Raw genomic sequence first — 27,600 nt, forward strand, 5'->3', positions numbered from 1 at the left:
CAAGCCCTTGGGTAGCAGCTCCCTTTCCGCGGAACGGGTCCGGTAAGGTGAAAGCTCTCGGTCGGGTGATCGCTTCGCCGTACGCGTTTTTCCCTTCCAGCTGTAACTTTTGTTATCGTACTTTCCTGTAGGTGGATTGGAATTCTTGTGCTTTACACAGTTCACAAAGGGCAGTTTAACTGTCCTGGGGGAGGATTACTGCACAGCTACTTGCTCGTCCTCCTCATTCTTCTAGCTTCTATCATATGTGCATTATCTGCTCTTGTATACATCAGTATGCAAGGTAAATAGTTAATATTTTATGTTTATTTACTAGGGTTGTATGTGTTCTTAACCTGAAATTGACATTAAAATATAAATGAAAAGAAAATTTAGTGCTTTAATAGTGAAGCTTGAGAAACTGTTTGTCAACATTAGTATATTTGCTTTAATAGTATTAGCTTTGTGAGGCAGTAATCTAAAATAATACATGGACATGATGGGTCAGTGCAGCCAATGGTGACACATCCATTGGCATCAGAGCATCCAGAAAACCTGCTCTGCGTTCTCCACTGGTACGTGACCTCCAGGGGAGCACCACTCCACCCCTCTGACAGGAATTCAGGGGACTGTATCCCTAATCAGTTTGTCATCTGAAGTATCACATTAGCTTTGCTTTGCATTGGCCGATTGGGTCTTGTGAAAGTTCTTTAGCTGCAGTGGGTTTCCTGGGACAAGGGCACACAGAGGAAAGTGCTCCATACAGGTATCACAGGAAAACTATCACAGTAAGTCCTGGTAAACAGAACAGGACTTATAGCTTGAAGGGGATGGCTAAACAGAAGTAAGGACTGCAGTGCAACTTGTAGTCATTTGTGGAAGTGGTTCATTTTGGGTTGAGAAATGCTAGGAAAGTGTTTTTTCCTGGCAGGGCACCTCATCATCCATGTTATTCTAGAAAGATTAATTTGAAATACATGCGTGGTCTCTGGAGTAACAGATGAGACCCCACAATTTCTAATGCATTGATTCTCACAATACACTGTAAAGAAGAGTATTTAAATTATTTAAGTGGAAAGAAGCATAAAGAATGCATTAAGAGAAACCCTGAAGAGCAGAGATGTGAATGATAACTCTGGCCTTCAGTCTAACCACTGGCTTTCCTACAGTTTGCAGAGGAGGGACAGGAAGATTAGCCAGGTTATGCCATTTATGTTTATACCAAAGTTGAGGAGCTAAGACATGTAAATAGCAGGGAGAGAAGACACTTGTTCAGTATAAAAGTATGTCTACAAGGCCGTTGTAACTAAGACACGAAGGGTTCCGAGGCTGGATGTCCAGGCAGATGAAGGGTGGGGTGTGTAAGGGCACGGGCTGTGGGCTGGGGAGCAGTGCTCCCTGTGCTGCTACCCGTGGGAACCCGACGGGAGGGCTCTGCGCGCCGCTCTGCTGCTGGGGCAGGAGGGAAGCTGGTTTCAGGAAGGACAGATCCATCTGGGTGTGTCTGCAGGCATCCGTGCTGCTGCAGAGTGGGCTACAACCCAGCAGCTGCTGTGAGCAACCACCAGGTCAAGGGCTTTTTAAACGGCCTCGTCCCTGGGTGCCAGCCACAGCGTCACAACTGGAGTGTAGTTTCAAAAGTTGGTTTTGTTCTGCCGTGTTCTAAACCTTTACAGAGTGTCCTACCTACGCTTGGAACACGTGCTCCCCACCACCTCATTACCCTGTGGTGAGCAAACTGGTTTAAGGAGCTGAGCTGGCCAAAAATTACTACTTTTTTTTTATTATTTTTTTTTTTTTATTGCGTGAGAGTGATAAAAAGAATAGGTTATTAGTAAGGGAACAAAGAAAATAGTCTAAGAACTATTTGTCCTGGTAATGGTCCTACTTTTCTTCTCCTAAACGAAAATGTGAATTAATTTATTATTTAGTAACTCAATAAGCTGAACTTTATTGTAGCCTAGCAAAGCAGCATCTAAAAATGAAATATCCAACCAACGAAAAGCTTTATAGAATAATAACACAAGCAGGCAGCAGAAGGCATAGGAAACTGAGGGTGAGGCAGTGCTCCAGTGTGCTGCTTGGCTTCTGCTGGGCTGTCTTCAGTTCACTGCAGAACTGCCTCTGACCAGAGAGTGATTTGAGGTCTTAGTCGTGATTCTAAGAACCTGCTTTACGATAAACCCATTGTTGTCTTTCTTTTGTCAGCTTCAGCGATAGCTTTGCATTAGTATGAAAACATAGTTTCAGTTAAGTCTCCTACTTTCTGTAAAGCTCTCCGAAAGTTCCTAAGTCTGTGTAGGATATTATGTACTTAAGATGCATTCATGAACAGTTCTTGCTTTAAATTCTCCTTGCAATTTCAGGAACAATTTCTAATCCAGGCCCAAGAAAATCACTGCCCAAGCTACTTTATGCTCGCCTATTTCTCTATTTGCCTGAATTCATCTGGGCTGTTGTAGGAGCCGTATGGGTGTCAGACAGCAGTGTGCATTGCGAGAAGACTGTGATAAATGTCATCATTGGGACAGTCGTTGCAAGGTAAAGGTGCCTCCCCCCAAATCTAATACTGATAGTGTACTTGAAATGGAAAATACTGCTTATTTGGGGTTTGTAGGTGTTTATTAAAGGATTTTCCAGCACTTGGAAACTTATATGTGTCCTATAAGTTATTGTGGTTTCTCACAGAAGAGTTTTCATTGTTAAAGGAGAAGAACGTTTAAGTCTAGACTGCTAGAATGAGGTGGTGTCCTTCCCTAAACAAGGGAGCTGCTTGCCTTGAGAGGGTACGTGCTAGAGTGAAGGAACGGAAGTGAAGATCAGAAAGAGTGAGAGGGGTAGATGAGAAGGTAAAAAAGTGGATAGATATGAAGAGGGTAGTAACTAGATCACTTAACTGGTAGTGCAGAATGGAACTGTTGCACTTCTTGGTTGCTGTTCCCAAAGCACGGGGCGGTAGCTTTGAGCTTGGTGTGCTGTGTGAAATGAGCTGACAGCCTTGTTCTTGTGCCTAGTAGATTGAAAGCCTGATAACAAAACATGCACCCTTAAGACAGTAACAGATGGTGTTCACATCTGACTTTGTTTTCTGTCTGTCAGGATCTCTAGTTGTATTTTCTTGCATACTTGTCTGAAGTGTCTGGCTTCATGGTCTTTTTATCCCACTTCTGTTTTGCAGTTGGGTTATCATCATCTTTACCGTCATTGGAGTTTTAATCGTCTTTGATCCACTTGGGGGGAAGAAGACGTTCTACCTCAGTGAGGGTGTGAATCGGAACCTGGAAAGCAGTCAGTCAGGGCAGCTGCTGTACAATGTGAAGAGCACTGCCACCAGAGTCTGGGAGAAGAGAATCAGGTTACTGTGTTGTTGTATCGTGCAGGACGATGACCATCGAGTGGCTTTTACGAGTATCGCGGAGCTTTTCCGCGCCTACTTCTCAGTAAGAGCCAAAGCTTTTTTTTTTGTGTTCTCTTTTGACCCTGTACCTTTGTGCAGCCAGAGGTCCCCCCTACTCTGTGCCTTGAAATCAGGTCTTTGGTATGCCAATTTCAAAATTAAAGGTGATTCTCATACAAAGTGTACAACACAGAGTTTCCCCTCCCTTGAACAAAGGTTTGTCTCCCCTCACAAATGTGGAGGGCTGGGAGAAACCAATATTCTTTCTCCTCTAGATGGATGTTTAGTCAGGAGAGCAAGGGTGTTTCTTTTGCTCAGTGTGTGAAGATGGAGGCGTTTTTCCTACTGACGATGAGTAAAGAGTCATGCCCATAGCAAAGAGCCAGACTACTCTGACTGTGAAAAACTGAGCCCTGCAGGGTGTGAAGGCGTGTTGCCCGTTCTGAGCACACACCAGAGCGGGGTGTCCACATGCAGGAAGCTGCTTTCTGGAAGCAGAGTGTCTGCCAAATCGTAGTCTGCATAGTGTCGATATAGCTCAAGCTTATGTCACCTGTTGCTTGGGCAGTCATAGTTCAGTGCTGACTTTGAAGTCTGTTCATGATTTCAAGACAAGTAGTTGTTGCTTATGAAGCGGTACTTGGGCATGCTGACATACACCTACAGACTACTCAGTGGTTTACAGGGTGAGGGGTCTAAGTCATATGGAGAGATGGTTGCTCCACATAGCTGAATAAAAACCATTCAGCCCTCTGCTTTGTAAAATCCTTTTTAGATGTTCTCAGAAGAACATTTTCACATGGTAGAGTAGAACAGTGGTCAGTAATGTCCAGATCATAATTTGCTATGTGCCTGAGCAGGTTCTTTGTCAAGTATACATGATGGAAATTCATGTGGAGAATTGTCATCGGTCTCATTGAAGAGAACATTCAATATGTACAGAAGGGGTGGGAGATGAGATGCTGCTGTGACCTGTTTTTCCAATGCACGTTGTCTCTGAATGAAATGCATGTCTATAGACTGAAAAAGTGGGATGCCAGGTGCCTTCTCCTGCAGGGTGCTCTCGCAGCGGTGAGGCACGGGATGGTTTTGAGTGCTCTTTCATTTCTTTGGACAGGACACTGATCTGGTGCCAAGTGACATAGCAGCTGGTTTGACTCTGCTCCATCAAGAGCAAGATAAAATGGAAAGTTGCCCAAAAGAGCCTGAAGAAGTCCTGTGTCATTCTCCATCGTCTCTTGTGGTAAGATATGGTTGTGGCAGCCTCTGATGCAATTACTCTAGGAGGTGGTGCCAGACCATATTGGAATAAGGTTCTTTGCACAAGGGTGTTTGGATTTTGTTGTTTGGTGGGGTTTTTTAACGAGATTCAACACTACTATAAAAATTCTCAACAATTGAAATTATTAATACATACAGTGAAAACATCTTGATGAGTTTGAAGTCAAAACATTTGTCTGCTTTTGCATCAGCAGAACTTAGATATGAATGGGGAATTAAGTACAGAAAGGACACAGTTAGGACATTTGATCATTGTTGGAGTGCTGGGGAAGAAAGGGAACAGAGGGAAAATGAATCCTTAGTACTGTTCGTGTAGAACTGAAATCCAGTCTTTTAGTATTGTGGTCTGTTCAAATGATGTCTACTGCAAATATCTAGACAAGATAAGAAGCAAAACCACCTTATAGTTTGTTAATAGTTTTTTTGATAGTCTATTTTTTTGATTGTCTGTTGTAAAATGCCTTTGTAAATTATTTTACCTTCTTTTCTTCTGTGTTTCATGGAAGCATATAGTTCTACTTCAACCAATTTCTAACAAATTGCTTTTGAATCCAGCCACTATGATGGGATCGTGCTGTAAAAGTCCTTACCAGAGAGTCCACTACAGATTCTTTAGCCATTCCTTTGACATCCTTAAGTGACATATTTGGAGTGAATGTTGTTTTCAGTATTGAGCCTACCAGGATATAAGTATTGAAAGAAAGTAATTTAACGAGAGCTTTTCAAGATTCTTGAGCTGTGTAGCTCTGTAAATAAACAGAGACTTTTTCCTGGAATACAAGTGGCTTTATTTAGTTCCTTTTAGACCTTGAGGTTTTCCTTTCGGATAGTACATGTTTCATCATGCCTTGTTTGTTACTAGTCTGTGTTCAGGTTTTATCCTTACACACTTTTCTTCCTCTTTCTCCTTCCTCTTCTTTCCCTCTGTCCTTTCAGACAGATGATTTGGATATGGAACTGGAGAATGCTGCTCACTATATGCTGTTTGCTGCAGCTGCTTACGGCTGGCCCTACTACGTCTACACCAGCCCCTTTACTGCACTCTGTAAGCTCAATGGTGACTGGTACGTTTGATCAAGAGCTTTTACCCATATTGCTTCCTTTTATTTAACTAGTGTTAGTGGAAATAAGATAGCTTCAATAGCAGTACTTCTGTTGCATTAAATTATATCACTCTTGGGAGTGCATGAGCTTGACTGGTAGGATTGTCTTTCACATATTTGAACATCAAAATAGAAACAAAATTCCACCATTTTTCTCCTCTCAGGAACAGATTAGCTTTTGTTTCTTAAGGAAAGTTTGATTGCCATTTGGCTAAATGAATTTTGTTTATACCAAAGGAAGAATTGGAATTAAACCAAACATGTTTTAAAGTGAGGCTTTTTAGAGCTGCCTTTGGGACACGTATGTATGTATAGAACATGAAATTATTAAACCTACTGAAAAATAAATGACTTGGAAAACAAAAAAAATCACATAGTACAATGGCTGAAACATGAGATAAGCCTGCTGTACAGAATTTGGTTTGAATCTCCTTTTTGCTTGTTTTTATTTTCAGTCATTGACCTGCAGCCTTAAGGATTCATTTCTTATGGTATTGTTTGCTTTGCTGATAGTCCTGTAGCCATGGTGTATTTGCCAGTCCTTGAACTGAAAATGTAGGACATGCTGCTCAGGCCAAACCAGGTTTGTGGGCAGAGGTAACATCTTGTATCAGACTACTGGTACTTTTGGGAGGAAAATAAAGTAAAAAAAAAAAAAAATAAAGAAGAGCATTTCATTCCTGGCAGAAATATTCTACAAATGTAACTGAGTTTGATTCCTTGAAAGGAAACCTAAAAAATTTTGAACATGAAAGTTTTTCTCTTCTGTTTGTTAGTTGCAGAAGTAGACCAACAGATTCTGATATAACTGGCAGTGGTCGTCATAACTTTCACTTTGGATCCATCCTAAAAATAACAGGACTGCAGTACAGAGACTTCATTCATATCAGTTTTCATAACAAGGTAAACAATCTGGACAGGCATTCAGAAAAAAAAAACCCTTAGTGAGGAATTCAGTGAAAGCAATGGGTGAAGTTTCTACTTTGCCTTCTGCATTTATAACCTGCAAGATGCAAAGCCAGATGAAAACAAGCCCTGAAACATTCATTCCATTCTGATTTTTTTTTTTCCCTTAATCTAAAGCCACAAAACCATGACATAAATCTCAGTATTGCAATAAAGGCACTTAGAATAACTTGATGAGAAAGTAATTCAGCTTCTTTCCATAATACAATAAGGAGAGCTTGCAGAAGGTGAGAACAAGTGCTTACTCTTACAAAAGTTGTTGTCTTTACTGATTACGTTTTTCCCCTCCAGATCTATGAGATTCCATTTTTTGTTGCTCTGGATCACAAAAAAGAAGCTATTGTGGTTGCAGTGAGAGGAACCTTGTCTTTTGAGGTATCATTAGCTTTATAGAAATGGGTGAACTCTTAGTATCTAGAGAAAATTGTTACACTGGCACACATGAAAGCAACTCCCCCACAGGTATGAGTCTGCCAGGCTTTGGCTGCTATCCCTCCTGTCCTTGGGAGGGTGACAGTCCCTGTGCCACTGGAAGGGGGCATGGAGGGTGGGCAGTAATAATTCCCTTGCACTGTGAGTGGAGGTGCATTTGTAATGTTTGTGCTTGCAGCTTGGAAATAGCTGCTGCACCAGAACTGTGATTAGTGTGTGTGTTTGCTTGGGTGGTGGTTTATTGTGGGCTGTGTGTCGTTGCTTACAAACTTGGAAGTCAACTAAGTGATGTCCCTGTGACAATGTTCAGTAGCAGAGTGCAGCCATGTGCCATGGAGGGCACAACCAGAGCCACGGAGCCCTGCAGAGAGGTCTGAAAAAAGCATGTCTTATTTGCAGGACATCCTCACTGATCTGTCAGCAGATTGTGAAGACTTGACACTGGAGGATGTGCTAGAGAATGGCTTTGTGCATAAGGTGTGTGCAGTGTTTAGCTGCTGATGAACTGGCTCAGCATTAAGAAAACTGTAAACACATGGGATCCTTTAGTGAAATAGAAGAGTACTCTCCTTGTGACACACATTCCGTAAATTATTTCAGTGATTTGGTTGTTGCATCAGATACTGCCTCTGGAGCTGCAAGGCAGAATTTGTAATCCCCTTGTCAGACTTTACGTCAGAAACTTCTTAACCATGTGTACAAGATGACTTGGTTGTGATTAGACCAGGAGCACACTAAAAGAGACCAGATTTTTCAAAAAGAAAGTTGTTCTGTGATGTTGTATTTAAAATGTACATTTGTCCCACTTCAGATTGGATATACACGTCTCTTCTGACTTTAAATGCTGTCTTGTAGGGAATAACTCAAGCTGCAAATTACATCTATCGAAAGCTAATAAATGATGGGATTCTAAACCAGGCTTTCACAATTGCTCCAGTAAGTTACTTTCCAAATAATTTGCTTTGCCAGAAGAATTATGTAAAGCTTTTTCTGTGTCTGTCTGTTTCAGTTTTCTCTTCCTTTCTATAGGAATATAAACTTGTGGTAGTTGGTCACAGTTTGGGTGGTGGAACAGCTTCTATATTGGCAATCATGCTCAGGAACTCTTTCAGATGTTATGCTTTTTCTCCTCCAGGAGGACTGTTAAGGTAAGAGACTTCTGGTTCTTTGATTCTGTGTCTAAGATGTAAAAGATCTTCAAGGTAGCTGACAAATATGTTAGATGATAACTGGGCTGTGTTAAGAGTTTGTCTGTACATTCTCCGCTAATTCTAGTTATATCTAGAATCTAATCTAGATTTCTAACTAGATTTCTATATCTATATTCTAGATATATCTAATCTAGAATTGGAGAATGTGTAGACATCTGGAGTTGCAGTCAGGTTCTTGGAGGAATGTTACAGAATGAGATACATCTAGTGAATTCTGTCAGACAGCGTAATTAGTTTAAAGTAAATGGTTTGGGGAATAAAATGCTCACCTGACTAGCCTACCTTGGCCTGTTTGACATCTACACATACCACTACAATCAGCCTTGAAGTTACCCTGGTTACTCTGTCATCTGTAGCAGGTAGATCTGGAAGCCTGCTGAAGAACTGACTGCAAATGGTGTTGCTGTTGCCACACATTTGTATTTTTATTGAATGTTAATGATCATAATAAAACTAAAGTGTGCATATCTCTTCAGCGTATCTAAAGTGCTTCTCTTTTTTTTTTTGTTAAGCAAATCACTGGCAGATTACACTAAGCAGTTCATTGTTTCAGTCATTGTTGGAAAGGATCTTGTGGCAAGGTGAGATGGAAATATTTCTAAATTGTTCCTTCAGGAACATGTTAGATTGCAGAGAAAGGGAGCTTTTCTTTACTTTGTTTTATGTGTGTTTAAACAGGTTAAGTATGCCCAACATGGAGGATTTAAAGAGGAGAATAGTGAGAATTGTGGCAAACTGCAACAGACCCAAGGTAACTAAATGCAGTTGCTGCTTAAAAGTGAGTGGAACTGTTACCTGGATTAAGCCCCACCTTTAAAGAAGAGACAATGGTGTGTGTATTTTTGATCTTGATGAGAGTTACATTTGTGTTTTGGAACAAAAGGTTTTTGTTTTGATTCAGCAACATTTGTGTTAGTCTCATCCTATAAAGCTGTCTTACTGGAAATTAAGATTCAACAAAACCTAGAAGGTACCTGTGTACAACATCCAAGGCCTGAAATTATCCATCAGTGGGCGTACTTAAATTTTACCTTCAGAATTGATTTGGAAAGCAAATATTTCTGTTATGGGGCTAGTTGCTTACCTGCTTTTTTGCTGCTGAGTGAGAAACACGGTTTTGAAAGTGCTGGAACAGTGTGGTGTCAGACAAGGGGATACTGAAGGTAGAGAGGAGTGGCTTCAGGATTCAAACCTGCCATTTCTAAATGTCTAAAGTTAAAACGAGAAGATAGCCCTGTAGTCCCAGGATGAGGAGTCATGTAGAGGCTGTGGGTGGCTTAAATGCAGAATAAGGTAACAGACAGAAGTGACAGGTGCAGTAAAACTTAAATCTGCAGAGCAGAATCCACACAGAGTAGTTCCACTAGTAAAAATTGAGATGTTTTCTCTAGTGTTGCTCATGGCTTGGGTTAGATATTGGTGAAATAGATATTACTGTGGGGAAAATTCAGTGAGGAGATTTTATGAAACAAAAGGTTTGGGAAGCATGGGCATAGTGTCTTCGTTAATCTTTTAATTGTAGTTTCAGGTGACATGTGTGCAAGCACATGACTAGAGCAGGTTACTTGAAGAGATGCCAAACCTCCCTTTGACTGTTTTTCTTTCTGAATTCAGTATCAGATTTTGCTGCATGGGTGTTGGTATGAAGTATTTGGAGGAGATCCAGATAACTTCCCAACCGAGCTGGATGGTAGAAACCAAGATGCCCTCACCCAGCCACTTCTAGCTGAGGAGAGTTTAATGGTTCATCGGTCACCTTCATACAATGCCCTTGACGATGAACCACACTTAAATTCACCACCTCAGTATCCTCGTCTGTATCTTCCTGGAAAGATTATCCATATTGTAGAAGAATCCAGCTCCAAGAGGTAAGGAGAATAATTAATACCACTGTCCTTTTTTCCTGAAATCTACTTCTCACTTAAAAAAGTACATTTCCAGCTCTGTGTCTCATCTGCATCTCTAACACCATTAGCCAGCCTTTCAGTCTTTGCCATCCCAGACAGACTGGAGAGGTCCACTTGCCCCAGTAACCGGTGTGCTCATGCAGCCTCTAGGTTCCTGTCATTTGCTGCTTTTTTTGTGGACACAGGAAGGTGAGACAAAGACAACAGAAAAGCTGCAGCTACTGGAAGTGTGAGGATCGTGTTTTTCTTGGGGAAGTGTTGAGTTTAAGGGGGGGGGTTGTTTGTCTTCTGTTGAAGTGGGGTTTTTTGGACAAAACAACCTGAAACTTCCCTCAAGCTAGAGAGTACTTCATATCCTTTTCATTCTGAAGCAGAAGTAAGAGCATCTGTAACTTGCACAAGACTAGTTTACAGAAGAAAAAAAAAAATCTGTATTGTGTAGAAGAGGAAAGAAAAGGGCTGGAGAAGAAATGCACTTTTTTCCTTCTTTCCAGTAGAGGAGTGTTTTATTTAAGCTTCACATCTTGAATGTTTAACAATTTTCATACTGGTTTTACAAGTGAGAATACTGTAACACCTGTGACCTGGCAGGTTTTCTTGAGGGCTGCTCTTCTACTTCACTTTATTGTGTTTGTTTATTTTCTTTCATTTACTCCGCAGTGGAACAATTAAGCATGTGGGGTTTTTTTCTTAATTGGACTAGCACACAAGAGGCCTCATCATATACTGTTAAAAAAATTCTAAATACATCATATGTGCAGCATTAAATCTAGTGTCCAGTCTCCTACTGATACCACTGTGACTTATCCCTAAATTTGATAAATTTTTGGCGTGGCAGCATTTCCAGCTGTTTGCTGAAGGTCAGGGCTGTAGCTCTTTGGGTCCCCACTTTCCTGCTGTGGGAAGGCTCCAGTTCCTCCCGAGTCAGGTTGTCTGTTCCAGTCTTGCCATCAAGCACCAGTTCTAACCTGTTATATATTTGTGGTGGGGGTTGTTTTTGTTTGTTTTTAGGTTGTGCTCTTCAGATATTAAATATACAGCAAGATGGTCAAATGAAACCGTGTTCAGCAGCATTTTAATAAGTCCCAAGATGATAACTGACCACATGCCAGATGTCGTGCTCAAAGCTCTGAACAGTTTGTCTCAGGAACAGGGATCGTGTATTTCTTGTCACACCCGAGAATGTAACACCAATGTGGTATAGCCAGGGCTCAAAGGTGAGGCGTGGGTGGTTTTTATTGCAGGTTTCAAGTATTCAGGACACATTCCACTTTCGTGCCCAAGTGGATTTCAGTACTTTTCTCTCACTGCATTAAAGCAGGAAGGGTCTTAAATGGCCTTGCCTCTGCAGCAGCCTCGGGTAATGTTATGCTGGTTAAAGCACAGATTCTGCAGTTATGCTGAAGGTTGAGCTTTTACAGACTGGATCAGTACGACACGGTGTAGCTGAGCCACCAGCTGGCTACTTGACCAAAGTGAGTACATGCATGAGGACAGCCTGGCCTAAGCAGGAGAGCAGTGCTCTGGCACACCTTAAAAAACCAACAGACCAGCCACTTCTGCTTCAGTGTGAGTGCACACCATTGTCTCAGGAGTGGCTCCAGCTGGGAGGCCGTTGTCCAGGCCTGGGAGGAGCCCTTGGGGCGAGGCTGCTGGGGGTCAGCAGCTGGGCAGGCTGCCTGTGGCAGGCAGGCTCCATTGCACTACTTTTCTTACTGATTGTGGTAATATCCCGGGGGGAGGGGGGATGAGTGGCAGGGGCAAGGGGAGTGCTGTGGTTAAATGCTGCTTGGATCACTATGTGCAATAGTCTTTGATGTCTTTTGTATTTGTTGATCCACTTGACTACTTTTATTGATTTTTAAACTAATTCTGTAACTACTTAATGAGAAGGAAAAAAAATTTTGGTCATGCCCTGGCATCATGGCTTTGGGCTGGGGTTTAGTGGTCACAGTAGCATTGGGCTGACAGTTGGACTTGATGATCTTACGGGTCTTTTCCAACCTTCAAGATTCTATGTGCATCTTGGTCAGTAGCTCTGACTACTGAGAGCATTGAGCAAATCATGCCAAACATGTATAAGCAGTTGTCCTCATTCTAAAAAGGTGGATTCCTTGTTTCTTGTGTACAACTATTTTTTTTTTAAGCCTCAGCAGCATTTCTTATTAAAAAACAAGTATAGAAAAAAGTACCATCATGTGGTTGAAAATAACTGTGTGGATGTTCTTGCTGTGATAATATGGAAACTAAATAAAGTGCACTCCAGAAATCTGTTGTCCTCTATTCGGTATCCTGGATGTGATAATTGAGAGCAGTTCACGGGGCTAGCTGCTGTGCAGTGAGGCAAGTCAGCACCAACAGCAAAGACCTGGAAGGTGGCTCCTCCTCACGGAGGCGGCAGTGGTGCTGCAGCACCCCCTGCCTCTAGTCCCTGGAGAGGGCAGGGGCCTTACAAGGTACTACACTGCGGCCAGAGGAGCTAGCAAACACACAGCAAGGCTGTAAATTTAAAAGGCTAAAAACTGAGCCATTGAAGCACAAACTACTGCACTAGAGCCATCATTTGACAAATCGTTAAGAGTAAAATACATCAGCAGCTTTGTTTGCATAGAACAGTGACACAGGTTTGGGTTGTGGTTGGTTTTTTTTCTCCTTACTGGCAGCAGCTTGAAAACATTGCCTAAGAGCAGCAGAAGCTTGTAATGACTCCAATGATAATGTAAGGCCCCTGAAGAAATATTAAGTGCTGTATTTAATTCTGGTTCTTAACATAGGGGCACCACGGGAAGAGCCTGTGATCACACACCCCCCCCACTCAACAAGCAGCCCAGAGTGCTGTTTGCTGGCACTGGAAGAACGCTTGTTCATAGCGGGACAGGAAGGAACACTTGCTCAGAAACTCAAACATCATCACACCTGTGATTCAAGGATTTATTAAGTCATACATGCAAAACATACTGCTAATCGCATTAGCAAAAGATCAATGTAAAAACTTCACAATTTTGCAACTTTTATCTTTAGATTTTGATTTAGTGGTTGAAAGGGTGTAGTTCAACATTGTATTCCTGCCAGTTTAGAATGTACAGAACATTAGCACTAATTTACAGAACCTCACAGACCCAAGTTACCATTACTCAATCTATGCTGCACATGTACATGTAGTGACACCAAGAACACCTGTCTGCGTTAGTAACATTACAGTGGTGGGGATATCTGGCAAACAGTGATACTGGAGAAGGTTCAAAATATAAAAATTACTAAAATGTGTAAAGCTGCTTCACATGATTTTTACACCTAGTTAATAGACTAAAAGCTCCTCAGAAAGCATACAACTTACTGGGTCAGAAATAACAGGAAAATAAAGATATGCTTGAACATTCTACTCTACCAAAAAAGAAGCAGCAAATTTCTATCGTCAGAAAGGTTTTAAAATACAAGTTATATTGCTCAGTAAGAAGAGATCCTACAAGAAAAGCATTTACTACACAACAGTTGTGGGAATGAATGGTTCGAAACTGTACCTAACTGAATGCCCTACTTGAAATTCAAAGGAATTTACCCATGAACACCAACCTCTCCTCCACTACTGCACCTCTGGGAAAATGGTCCCTGATTTTAACCTGCACGAGAAGTCAAATCAGTTTCAGCTACCTTGGCAGTGTACTGTAAAGTCATCTGTACAGTGTAAAAATACTGTCTGGCACTAGGCATATGATCCAATATTTCATTTCTCCATCACAATACAATGCTGTCAAAAGGACTAGATATACTTCAGTTAGAATAGTTATTTATTTTCTTTTTAAATCACAGCAGCAAGAACTAGATTGCAACCAAGCCCTTACCAACGATAAAGCATTTTACACTGTGACTCAAGACTGTCAGTCATTGTCAAAGACTTCACTTTGACACACAACACGATGCAATGACTGGGGATTGAGAAAACATTTTGTAATAAAAGAGTGCAGTGTTTTGCTAATTATACGGTACTGTTACTTACTGTGAAAAACTAGAAAGATTTTGCATTTCCTACCAGAAATTAGAGTCATTTTCAAGAATTTTTAAAAAACAGTTTAGTGCTTAGTGTTTGTAGCACAACAATGCAACTTAGTTCAGCAGATAAGTTTGGCAACACTTAATTGAGCAAGAGTAGGATTTTAAAAATAAGGCTTTACATAGGTTTGTCTTTTCAGGAGTTTGCTTTTAGAAGGATGCAAGGTAACTTTCATACTTTAAACAAATGAAACCGTGAAATCGGTGATTGGTTCAAGAATTTATAGAAGAGAACTAATTTATAACAGAAGAACTTGGCATTGAGTGTGAATGCTCCATTGTTCGAGCAAAGCACAGGGTTTGGAGTGGGGGAGGGTGACGTTTACAGCAGCAGACATTTTCTCTTCCTCTTCTTTACAGGAGGGGGGCAGAGAACTGCTCGGATAGCTTCGTCAAACACTGTCTTGAGGCCTCTCTGCGTAAGCGCTGAGCACTCGAGGTATTTCACTGCACCTGTGGAGAGTGGAAAGGCAGTCACAGGGCAGTCTCCCACAATTACAGCTTCTAGCTCCCTCTACAACAAAAGCCAGGCATTTATGTTAATTAAGGCACACCATTTCCCACAAACAAAACCCATACGAAGCAAACAGGAACCCTGCTGCTGTCATACCGATCTCTTTTGCCATGGCAAGGCCCTGTGGGTAGGTGATAGGAGTCAGCTTCTTCTCCTTCAGTTTTTCAATGGTGTCCTTGTCATCCCGGAGATCCAGTTTGGTACCCACTAAAATGATGGGGGTGTTGGGGCAGTGGTGCCGCACCTCAGGATACCACTGAAAAAAAAACAGCACAGGTTGGAAATCTGTGGCACACTTCCACAAAGGCTCTCAAACCTTACAAAGGAAAGGCTTCCAGTCCTTCCTGAAACTTTCAAAAGTTGAAAAGTTAAGGGAAGAACACAAGACCCCATGTTAGGCAATATTAGAGCAGACAACTGCAAAACATTTCTAATGAAGCCAATGGGTATATCCATATAAAAGGGCTGTATTTTTTCCATGCATCAGAAAAACCCTGATCTACACCTCCCCCACCCATGGAGACCACCTGTGATTTGTAAAGTCTCCACCACACTATGCAGCTGAGTTGTTTGAGGACATGAAGGCTGCAACAGTAGTGAGCATGTGCTAGACCAGAATGCTGGCTTATCCAAGAAGTGGTATCAACCTCATTTTTACATGCATTTGTTTGTTTAGTATTTTCCTTTAAAGTGCATTAAAAAGATTCACTGCATCTTGTGTCTGATCTTAGCACTTTGTTGGCTGAAAACTGAAACTGTTACCCTATCAATGCATCAAGGATCAATTCATAGTTTTGAGTGTTTCATGGAAGTCACAGAAGTTCAGGGCACAAGTTAAGCAAATTGATTCCTGCCTTTCAAACTACATTTCACATTGCATGCCAAAAAGAGAAAAAAAAAAGAAAAAGAAAATTGAAGTAATCACTTCATATTTTCCAGGCACTGCTGTAAAGTGAACACTGCACTGAACTGTTAGAAGTAAAGTGCTACCAGATTATACTTACTTTAGCACGGACATTTTCAAAGGAAGCAGGACTCACGAGGGAAAAGCAGATTAAGAAGACATCCTATAAAACAAATTGATAGGAGTTAGCTCATCACAAAATCTCGTCGCCCTCAAGAGGCCAGTACCACCAGCAGCAGGCTGGCGCAAGGCAGGGCCACGGGCAGAGCTGCCGGTGACAGCCGGAGGCGGCTCTCCGGGGGACGCCCCTTTCCCGACAGCACCGGCAGGGGGCCCGCGGGAACAGCGCCCCCCGCTTGCAGCCAGCAGCTGAGACACCGACACCCTAACACTGCAAGCTTTCCTTTCCTAAATGTCATGTCTTCTCCTTCACTGACATTCAGAAAAAAAACCAAACCAATCCCTGAGGTTTGAGGTTGAGACCCTTGAGGACCACAGGAAGCAATGAAGAGTCAGACTAGCTTCTGAAGTGAGGCTGGATGCTCTGTGCAGACCTCGAGGTGATTTTAAGCCTTGAAAGACACGTAACTCATCAGTACAGGATGCTGCAAAGTGTTAACTATTAGTACCGATTTTTAAAATATACTATTAATATGCTACTCTAAACCAGTCTTAAATTGCAAAGTATACAATATGGAATACAAAAAATTATATGATAATTTATACAATTACTACTTCTGTGCCCAAACCAGAATAAACTGTCAATTCTACTAAACACCAGTACAAAAATATTACAGAATTTATCATGAAATTAGGATTAAGAAGGTTATTAAAAAACCACCAAGCCCCTCCTTCCCTTGCTAGATAATGAGAAAGCAGAGAGAAAAGTGGGTGTCTTATACGTCTCACTTTTCAATTACAGGCAAAAGAAAGATTCTACATAAAACCAGGTAAAAACCTTTCAGAGCACATGTTTACATTAACTGTGGTACAGTGTACACTTTCAAAAAACAACGTGCTTCATACATGACACACTGTAGTCTACAAGCATTCAAAACCACCACAAAATTGTCTCTACGCTGACAAAGATTGTAATCTTTTTGTATGACCCAAAACTCAGTAAGCATCTCTCAAACAAGCCAAACTTTCCCCAGCCTACCTCTGCATCCGTACGTATGCCGGTATCAAATGTGTTAAACAATCAGGCGTTTCAGAAGGTTAGTTGATTGTGCTGCATTTCAAGGCATTTTGTTAGGTCAGCATCTGACATCTGCACTGCTAAGCACTTGCAACCCAGTTGCTCATGCATCACCCCAACAAGTTTCCACAGCAGCGTCCCAGAAGAAGAAAGAAACAACATAAAATAATGTGATACTATGGCCACTACTTCTGTTTGCCAATTCTGCAGGTTTGTGGTGAAATTCTGAAGTTCTGCACCTTGCGCAGACTCTCTCCTTTACTAGATCAAAAAAGTGTAACCATGAGGAATTATTTGAAGGTTTCAGGTGTCTTGCACACTACCAATCTTAATTAGGAAGAAAAGCTATTTATTTGTGAGAAAAGGTTTAGTCTTAGCAACTCATTTAAGAGATTTGGTAACAGTTCTCAGAGCTAGCAATTCAATAGTTCCAAGAAAAGTAGCTTTTTAAAAAATAGGGGCCAATTTATCACTATCATAAGCAAGACAAGATGACAGAACTTGGAACTGAAGTTTATTTAAAGATTTACATACGGCAATAGGTTGATCTGTCAGACTGGAAGATATATTCTTACCATTGGTTCCTCCAACCTAATAACAGTACGAGATAAAGTTACTCCCAAAATGGATTGAAGGGAAATCATTCTCTCAATCAGCAGTTTGTGCTCACAAATATTCACAACACGTTTTTTCTTCTGAGGAGAGCTGCTGCCCTGTAATCCAGCACAAGCAGCTCCCCGTGCGCAGAGCGGACCTGCCCCCGCAACCTGCCAGGCTGTCCGCTCCGCCAGAGCCGAGTCACAGCACAAACCTCTGCTGAAATGCACCCTCCTAGCTGAATTTTCTTTTGGGTACAGCCTCCTGAGGAAACAAAGTCAACCACCCTTTCTGTCCCAGCTTCTTCTTTTCCCGAATATTTGGAAATACTGGTAGATTTCAAAGATATTCAGGAGAAGGTATTAAATTCCTGTGTATTTTAAGGGGCAGAAAAAAAAAAAAAAAGGAAAAAGATACCAAATAATGCCTCCACTATGGCAAAGTCCCTGCTGTGAAGTTAATAGCTCTTGAACTGCCACATAGCCTATTGAGATACACACACTGGCCAAGTCACCAGCAGTACCTGTTTACCCCCTTGCCCAGAACACAGTTAAGGTGCACATGTAGGGAAACAGGACCACACAAACATGTGAGGGCTAAGTTTTAAATAGCACAGTAAAGGAAGGGGAAGGTTGAATAAAAACACTTTTAAAAAATGGCAGGCTCCATCAGCTCCACTGTTGTTTCTCTTTGCTATTTTGTTAGTTCTGTGGGGGTTTTGCCCCCATCGTAAGTAATGCTGAACCTTACATACTGCACCCAAGTCCAGAGTCTGAAGCCTGCTTCATAAGAAGTTCAAGACTTACCACCTTGTTTCCTTTCCTGCTGTAAAAAACAATCTACATAAGTAAAAGTCTGAAGTACTTCCAGTTAACAGGTACATTTGCTTGAACAGAAGATGTTTTTTTCCTCAAAAGCTATGCTTAGACTGACATGGAATCCTGCAGCCTGTCAGAAAGCCACAGTCACCTCAGCAGGCCGAACACACGCGTGTCCATTGTGTCCCTTTGCCACAGGGGAGAACAATCCCATACAATTCTGCTTTCTCATACTGTTAAGTAATCTTTCAGCATACTTTATCTACCTTGAAATACTTTTTTGAAAATATTTTTATTTTGCTAAGCAAAGCTTAAGGTCTAAGTATCCTATAACACCTAAGTATTAGAGAAAACCAGCTTTCTACTGCCTCTTTCCAGGAAGAGCAGATCATTCTGGCATTTCTACTGGAGTTGCCTGCAACTGGCAAGTTCATATATCCACCTTGGGTATCAGAACTGAAGGGAAAGCCCAACTGTAAGAGTTAGTGAGCAGTGAATTAAGGAAAATTCTGAATTAAGACAGTTTACTAAAAAAAGCACCAGAGTTCATTAAATAAGATCCTCATAATTCAGGAGAGCAGTTATGCTGTGTAGTAACTGGAACAATTTTGCATTTTACATTGCAAGGACTGAATATATACTTGACAGTTAACAGTAGTCAACACCAAAACCCCCTGCAAATTATCACCCTTCTTTCCTTAAAGCACAGCTCTACCACGTGAAACTAACTGCTCTCTAGAGAGCAGAAAACCAGCCTCTACAGGGATTAACCATAGCTGAAGTGGCACTGGGAGGAGCAGAGCAGATTACTTCAGCACTTTCCTTCTACAAGGAAGGATGCCGCGTGCAGACGGGACTTAACCAGTTGCAAGCATAGAAGACAGAAGCACATCTGTATTGATGTTATAGCACAAACTACAGTAAGTAATAAAATAGCCACAGCCTTAAGTACATTAGAAAGCTCCTAGGCAGCCTCTGTCAATACCAATAATACCTTCATTCAGTACAGCCTCTTTCACACTTAGAACATCTTCACAGAGACTAAACAGTATCAAGTGCTTAGCAGTGAAAGTGTCAGGTTGCAGGCAAACAGCAGCCTGAAAACAGAAACAAGCCCTGCTTTGGCAGGCATGCCAACCTTAAAAATCAATGGACCAGCTGACAGAACTATTCACCACGGGGGTTTTCGTTTTGTTGGAGGGGTGTTTGCTTTGTTTTTTTTTTTCCTCGCTTTAAATCAAATATTCCATCTGATTCTGAGGCTGAAACTACACAAAAGCCAACCAGTATCAGTGCACATAAACACACAAGCATCCAAGTTTTAACATTCATACAGGTGTACACACATCAAAGGCTACACTATTACAGCTACAGCATGGAGGAAAAAGGAAGGTAGCTTGCAACAAGTCATTGTTACCAAGAAATACAACTCAGGTGTGACAACACCGGCCTTACATTCAAAAAGAAAAAACCTTAATGTTAGCCAAAGCTGCACAATTCTCTCATTTCACACTCCAGCTCTTACTGTTTGCGGGTAGGAGAGCGGACGTAGCCTGTCATAGTCCTCTTGACCAGCTGTATCCCACAAACCCAGATTGACCGGTTTTCCATCAACCATTACATTAGCAGAGTAGTTGTCAAAACTAAAACAAAGAAAAGAGTTACCTGCATTAGCCTTTGCCCAAGGAAGTTTTCCTACAGAGCCCTAACTGGGAACACCATGAAAGGAAATGTTTTTTTACTGCTTCCTTCTGCGCACCAGAAACAGCAAAGCTGTTCTTTAAATACCAAGCCTGGTCTTGGGAAATACACACACATATCAGACTTGGTCCAGTCTGAACAGAAGTCACATCTCTTTCAATACCCTCCCAAAGGGCATTACATCAGGAAGTACAGAAAAGCAGGTGAGGTGCTTTGCAAGCACTCTCCAGACTTGCCAAGACATTCAGCAAGTTAAATCTGTCTCATTTTGTAAGATATGTGAGCAACAGGAATCCTTAATGACAAGGGTAGGTAAGAAAAAATACTTATTAATCCTGCTAATCAAAAACCACTCCAATGAGATATCAAATTTAATAACAAGGGACCAGTAGAGACATTTTTTTTATCTCATCACTACTGTAGGGGTAAAGGTTTTAATGACTTGTTACGGCTAAACTAAGTTCAAGAGGAACACAAGCACAGTGTAATGCAAAAATCTGAATTTATGACCAAAAAAAAAAAGAAACAGGAGCAATTAAGCAACAAGGTGTTGGAAAGGTTACTGAAGTTATCTGTCAACCTCATTAGAATGTGTTTGGTTGTTTGAAAAACTCATCAATACTTGCACAGAACAAGACAGCCAGATAAATATAGAGGTATCTGAAAAGGGCAAGGAAGCTGCTCAAGTACAAAATGCCTCCACCCAACAGGCCCTCAGAATGAGAACTGCACTAATACCGATACTGACAAATCCCTACATGCAAGGAAATGGGAAGCACCAAAAAAAAGTGTCCCCACAATCTCGCCTGAGGAGCTACAGAGCTGTGGCTGGCTTAGCACAGGACTGGCAACAGCACAAAAAGCAGAAGGAACAAATTGAAAAAAAATATTCTCTGGTCACATAAACCAACTATTTCTGACTACAATAGGATGTTTAGCAAGCTGTTCAGCCTCGGGACTGCTCATTATGAATGCTATTAAAGACAGAGACAGCACGTTATTTTCGAAGAGAGCAGCCCCTGAGAGGAGGTGAGTGACTGCCACCCCTCGCCAGGCAGGCGCAGCGGGCGGGGCGCTCGCACAGCTGCCAGCCTGCCAGGCGGGAGGAGCCCAGAGCGCTTCTCCTGGCACCCACACACGCAGTTACGTACTCCAGATGAACTGGGGGGTGCTTGCAGCCAATTCAAACCATTCAGATAAGGACTCTGGAATGGCAGTAAGGACAGAGAAGCTGACAGAAGTGAGTTGTTAGGATTTTTTTATAAGTACTTACACTGTAGGTATATATTCCCCAGGAAATGCATTGGTTGTGTAGCTGATGAGTAGGCATGTTTTACCTACAGCACTGTAAAAAGAGAAAGTTCACAGGTAAAACACATGCATCTTGAAAAATGACAAATAATATTTCTTCTAGGGAAGACGACCAATTACATCCAGTCACCTAAGGAACAACTGAGTGTCAGTAGCCACTCTTATACAGGAAAACAGATAATAGGCAGACTGTAGCCTTAAGATTACTGGTAATGGAAACACACCCAATACTAACATCCATTTTGTGAAGTGATAAATTACCAAATTTTGTTAATCTGTAAATAAACAAACAAAAAAAAGATTAAAAAGACTAACATCTGCTAGTCACATGACTGAATACTCATCAAGACCACCTTACTCCAACTCCCTGAAACTTAAAAAAATTATTTCCAGATACCCTTTACTTATCTTTTCCAGAAAATTATATACTTCCACTTGTTTGAAAAAGCCTGAAAAGTACACTTTTTTCAACAGATCATAACACTGGAGTATTTGAGGAACAAACACAAATTATAATCCTCACAATATTTACTACTATTGCAAAATGATTCCCCACATACATTCACCAACTATTCAAATAATTAATAAACTGATTATATAGATAAGTTACATTCCAATACTGGAAAACTTGGAAGACTGACCAAACGGGGGCAGGATAAGGATCTGTTCCAGACTGCTTTCAAAACTCCGGCAACCAGCTCCTTCCATCTCCACCCTCCCCCCAGCTTCTCACCTACAGTCAAACATTCTATCAACACCACCACTGAATTTTTGTTATGGTTTCAATTAAAGGGTTGGAAAACTTCAAACTGGACCATATTTATTTTTTAAAATACAAGACTCTGCAGAGAGCGTTTCTGACACTGCAGAGCAGTTCCCATGCTGGGAAGCACATAATCCTCCAACAGTGTGAGAGATTCCAGAGGAGAGCGTGAAGCTAGTTCATCAAAAGCAGTAATGCCCAGACAGACTGAGAGTCTTCCTGAGCACTCAGACAAACTCCCATGCAAGGAAAACTGCACTGTCTTGCAGATGTTTTATCACTACAAGGATTTGCTCAAAGCAAGTCAGCAGCGGCTTTGAAATCTTAACTGTGCTTGCATGTATAATCTTGCCATTAGTATTAGGATTGACTCATGAGCCTCCCGAACTACATCTTTCACAGGCTGAAGGAATTCTACTAAAGTTTTAGTCTGTAACTACAGTTAATATGAAAAGAAATAAAACAAAATAGCCACCAAAGCCACAAACAATAAACCCAACTCAAGAAGCAAATGCTATTGTTAAAAATATCCTAACCTTTAGCTTCTGAGGAAGAAAAAAGCAACTCTCAGAAACAAGCTTTAGTCGAGGGCTTACTATCCCTCCAGCTGCAAACACTGAGGCATTCATATCTGATTTTTACTACGCATCTTCTGCTTAAATCACTGCACTTCTTCCCTTTGCTTGGCAGCCTGTGTACTGTCCCTTCACCAAAACCTGTCTTCAAAACATTATTTAAAATGATTTAACACTCAACATTAACCAGCTCAGCCCTACCTAGTGACTCACAATTTAAGATAAAGTAAATTTGAGCTTTCTCACAAGTTAACCATGTATGTCATAGCTCAGCCTGTTAACCAGCCTCCCCATTACACTTCAAACAGTTCCATGCTGCATTAGCACAAGTTATTTAATAGCAGTATCTGACGAGATTACCTTAAACGCCTGAGCTATGAAAGAGTTGCTTCAGTGTGCAAAATTACCTAGGATTTTATCCTACATGCCCAGTTTTTAATTGTATGTTTCAGAGCTGATGCCCAGTGTAACACTGCATCTGCTGCAACTCTTCTCTGGTCACACTGTGCAGTTTTCCACACTACTTTTCACACCTGCTGTTAAGGAAACGAGATGCCAGCTCCTTGCACAGTTGAGATTTTTTTTTTCCTTTCAGCATACACTCTCTTTAACAAAGCTATAACAAAAAAAGGGGCATTGAATTGCATTCTTGCTAAGTACAATCTCTGCATACTTTCCTGTAGTAACAGGCTGGATATATACTTGTGCTCAAAAGTAGGAGAGGGATTAACCCTTCAAATACTTCTGTGGGAAAAAAACAGGGAGCAGTATGACAACACAGCTAGCTAACTTAACAGCTGTCAGAAGGGAAGATCCCATCTTATCTCCTGCACTAACACTAGTGCATTCTGCAACAAGCCAGAGCAAGGAGCCAAGGAAAGCTACTCATCCCACCTCCCCCATCACAACAGCAATTTTAGGTCTCCGAGCCATCGGTTTTAATGGGTTTGAACATATTGCTGAATGGCACTCACAACACTGAAAAGCAGGCTACACTGGTCCAGCTTAAAAAGGACAAACGTGAAAACCTTCAAAGTACCAAGAGGAGCAAAAGCCAGGCAGCCTCTCTGGGAAACGTCTCGAGGCGCAGCGGCTACGTGTTCTCACGCTCCTGGAACCTGTTCGGTCTGACACTTCATTTTCCCTCAGTCCATTACAGATAATTTTACCTTCTTACAAATTAATGTCGAACTCTGACATTTTCAGCAGTGGATCAAGAACTTTTCTCTGCACTCAGGCTACTTCGCTCACCTTGCACTGAAACTGCTGAGACTGCTCTGGTTAATGAAAACAGCACATGAAGGAGGTACTGATAGATTTCATTCCAAGCTCAGAAGTGTCTGTAGTGTGCTTCTGCAGCACCAATCAGCCAGGGTCATTTGAAGAAGAAAAAACACATTCAACGACCCCATTTCAGACTTGCTCCATCTAGGTTTCCTGCTTCCTTGCCTTTTGGCTCACTGCCCTACAGATCAGATCATTATGGTTACCAGTCTTAAACACTAGTGCCTACCTTTACAAAGTACATGCTCTAAATACTTTTATCAACTTTTTTAGACTTCTAACTTCGGTATTAAAGCAGCTCCCCCAAAGACAAAATATAGATCCTTGTACATAAACGCTGAAACTTAGAAGCTAAAATAACACCAACCAAGTTTAGTCATAACAAGATTTCTAGCAACTACTTAATCATAGCTCCATCCACCCACTATTACGTAAATGCAGCTAGTAACATTTGACTCATTAAAAATATGGCCTACAGAAGCCTGGCATTTTAATCACTAAACAGTAAGTGAAAGACTTAAAAAAGACCGCACTGAGTCGTATATTGCTTCCAGATACCATCCAGGAATCAATGTATTTATGTAACTAATTAACATGTATTAATTCTTGGAAACAAAACTTGTCCTATCTCTTTTGTGGCCTCATTTACAGCAGTAAGTTTTATGAAGTTCTCCCCTGGTGTTGGAGTTGCTTGGAGCCACGCTATGCGATGTAGGCCAAAAATGCCACTGGAAGGCCTGCACCAGCTTTTCATCCACTCTAAAGGCTCCAGAGCTGCACAGATGGTTCTGCCTCTTGCTCTCCTGCAGCTAAGAACTCTCTGTGGCAATGCAGCTCCCATTGTCATGGAGGCCATGCTGCTGTGGTAATGGAGGCCAGCTGAAGTACTTGCTGATTTAAGTCTGGAAACACTGATAATCTGCAAACAGGTGGCAGCCTTCATAAAAAGCTCCAATTATATCATTTCTTTCTCTCTTTGAGCCACATAAACTACTTCCCTAGCAGACATGATGCACAGCTCTTCATTCAAACATTCAAGAGTAGCTGAGGCTCCTCTAGTCCCATCCTCAGATCAGACATTCAGTGTATTTGCTATAGTAGGTTTAGCTAAACAGCTCTGCCAGATAAGCTGCTTTTACTATGACACACACCCTCTCCCAAATATGCTGTTCAGTATCTACAGCACTACTACATTTTTTTTTAACTTTTAAAATTTTAACACAAGTCACTAGATTTAAAGTCACTGCACTCTCTACAGGTGGCACTGGCGGGACCAAAGGTGTTAAGCATCAGAGACAACCACTGCACTACGCCCCGAAAGACGCCATTACCCTACAACCCCCTTCTCCACAACCTAGCAAACCAAATACAACATGGCTCTAGTGGATGAGGACTCAAATTAAGCAGAATTACAAACAGGGATACAATTCACTGCTCTTGTTCTTACAGTATTTCTACAACTTAAAATTGCCTGCAAAGGAGCATTAAAGCACGACCATTTCTGTGGCATCTAGTAACTTTTTCTCCAAAATGCAGAATTTCCCCTCATGTTACACCAGTCACTGGAGATTACAAACCACTTAACAGCTGCCTTTTTAGAGCCAAAACAAAAGCTGCTAAAAATACCACCACTGCTTTTTCTCAAGCGTCAATCAACAGCAATTCCTGCAGTTACTCAAGCCAAGTGCTCTTCATCTGTCCTGCACATTCCAACTGCTCTATATCATCCTGAAGTCAAAGCAACAGTTGCCATTTATTTTTCCTTGAACAATCCCTACAGCGAAGGGAAAAACACCCCCAAGGGCAAAACATGATAGCCCAACTAGCATATATGCCAAGGTCTTCTAGTCAAATTAGTTATCTAAACAGGTATTAGCCCAAGCTCCCAGAGCAAGCATGAGTTACACAGCAGAAACAGTCTACTCATTTACAAATTAAAAAATAATCACAAGTATTTCTACACCTTTGTTTACTTTTTTCCTAGCAGTTCTTTGAAGAAGGTACATAAAACAATACCCAAGTTCTCTATTACATAAGCAAACCTTTAGCTTGCATTGTTTTACAGAAATATTAAAGCTTTAGCCTTATCTAAGGCAAACATTACATATTTCCTAGAATACCTGTAATGCTTGAACTTCTCAAGCAGCAGAAGAGAAACACAAATAGTTAAATATTTTTTTAAAACACTGAATGGAGAATGATACAAAGCTACCAGAACTGAGCAATACTACCTGAGAGGAACCTTAAGAGAGATTCGTTTCTAACTAAAGGAGGAAGGGAAACAAATTTAACTCCTGTATTTTGTTCACACATTATGCACAAAACTCGGGTCGAATTACACCACTTCCATTTCCAGCAATAAACACCTTAGGAAGTGAGGTGGTTTACAAACCAAAGGACAAAAAGAACTGTTTTGTTGAATGAATTACTGAACATTGTCGAGTTTGTGCTGAGGTCCCAAATCTAGTGGAGGAAGTAGACTGAACTTTTTTCCCCCACCCAAACATGATGCATGGCATTTGTTTATAGTGTTGTCACAGACAGGAGAGTTCAGGTGAATTAAAAAAACTATATAACAGAAAAGCATATTTGTTGGTTTTACAATCAATATAATCAAAAGAACAGTCCATGGTTATTCTGTCTAGCAGCAGAGAATTACATTACTATGAAAGGTCTTTGTTTGTCAAGATACCACTTGCATGTTCATATTGCTCAAAATCTTACACAGAAAGTCAAAACAAATTTGTTACACAGTAAATTTATTTTTCAACATACTTAGCTGCCTTTTTAGGGATTCTACATCCTAAAAACAAAAACCAAACACACACACAACAAAATTGTGATACCAGCTATCATCAGCCTACACTGGGCTGGTTTGGTTGTGGTTCTTCCAGCTGGTCTGTGATGTTCCCCTGAGCTCTGACAACCAGCAAGAGAAAGAATGTCTCCGAGTTGATGGGAACAGCATCATGGAGGATATTCAAAAGTAGCAGACACGCAAATCCTTTCCCCGCAGTTCCAGCATTCCTCACATTGACATACAACAACTACACTTAAAGAGGTAACTCAATTCTAAATAGCATTCTCTGAAGTTGTTTCACTTATGAGTAATGCCATATTGGAATGCTGTAGATGTAACAGTTCTTTACAGACAAGTATATTGTTAATGATTTGTATTTCAAGTGCTTTATCAATCTCTTTTAGATAGGAACTTTACAAGACTAGATGTATACGTGCAGAATAACAGTCTCTACTCGCAAGCATTTATGATCTGCTCAGAGTTTAGCAAATTTCTCTTAGTTTTAATGCCAGAATCAGATGTCAAAAAAAAACAAGCTATAAACAGTAATAAGAAATTCATTTGGTACTTGCAGAACGGGTATTTCAAATCAATATTAATTCCTATTATTAAAAGCACTGTAATTTTTTTTTTCAATACACGTTATTTTGGCGTGTCTAGTGATACACGGAACACCATTATCGAGGGAGCTCCAGGGGGAGCCGGGAGGAGCGGCCCGCCCCTGCAGAGCCAAGGCGAAGCGCACACGGTCTCGCACCACGGCAGATCAGAGCCCTGTGGCGGCACCAGTACGCGTTATTCAGCCACCA

The 27,600-nt window shown here is 41.2% G+C and overlaps 2 protein-coding genes across 2 annotated transcripts; one reads left to right on the forward strand and one right to left on the reverse strand.

Moving 5' to 3' along the window:
• Positions 1-131: 131 nt before the first annotated feature.
• On the forward strand, positions 132-11,480 carry DAGLB (diacylglycerol lipase, beta; the record flags this gene model as incomplete). The annotated part of the gene is made up of 14 exons (XM_008941333.1): positions 132-283; positions 2,346-2,520; positions 3,158-3,419; positions 4,494-4,619; positions 5,594-5,721; positions 6,537-6,663; positions 7,018-7,101; positions 7,558-7,635; positions 8,014-8,094; positions 8,188-8,306; positions 8,882-8,950; positions 9,048-9,120; positions 9,984-10,237; positions 11,288-11,480. Coding segments are annotated over 14 exons (1,921 nt in total), but the record flags the coding sequence as incomplete, so codon positions are not given.
• A 2,547-nt stretch (positions 11,481-14,027) lies between these two features.
• Positions 14,028-24,030, reverse strand: RAC1 (ras-related C3 botulinum toxin substrate 1 (rho family, small GTP binding protein Rac1)). The gene is made up of 7 exons (XM_008941332.1): positions 24,018-24,030; positions 22,096-22,117; positions 21,332-21,403; positions 19,883-20,000; positions 15,845-15,907; positions 14,937-15,096; positions 14,028-14,779 (listed from the first exon to the last, which is right to left on the reverse strand). The coding sequence occupies exons 1-7, from the start codon at positions 24,028-24,030 to the stop codon at positions 14,649-14,651; spliced, it is 579 nt and encodes a 192-aa protein (XP_008939580.1). The 3' UTR covers positions 14,028-14,648.
• Positions 24,031-27,600: the final 3,570 nt, after the last annotated feature.

Source organism: Merops nubicus, unplaced genomic scaffold (assembly GCF_000691845.1).
Source record: "Merops nubicus isolate BGI_N331 unplaced genomic scaffold, ASM69184v1 scaffold18415, whole genome shotgun sequence".
NCBI classification, from domain to species: domain Eukaryota; kingdom Metazoa; phylum Chordata; class Aves; order Coraciiformes; family Meropidae; genus Merops; species Merops nubicus.

Excerpts from the sequence above, each read along its gene's own strand:
- RAC1 (XM_008941332.1), bottom strand. Across the intron at positions 21,404-22,095 it reads TGTTTGACTGTAGGTGAGAA|TGCTGTAGGTAAAACATGCC; the intron begins GCTGGGGGGAGG and ends CTCTTTTTACAG. Across the intron at positions 14,780-14,936 it reads TGCCATGGCAAAAGAGATCG|GTGCAGTGAAATACCTCGAG; the intron begins GTATGACAGCAG and ends CACTCTCCACAG.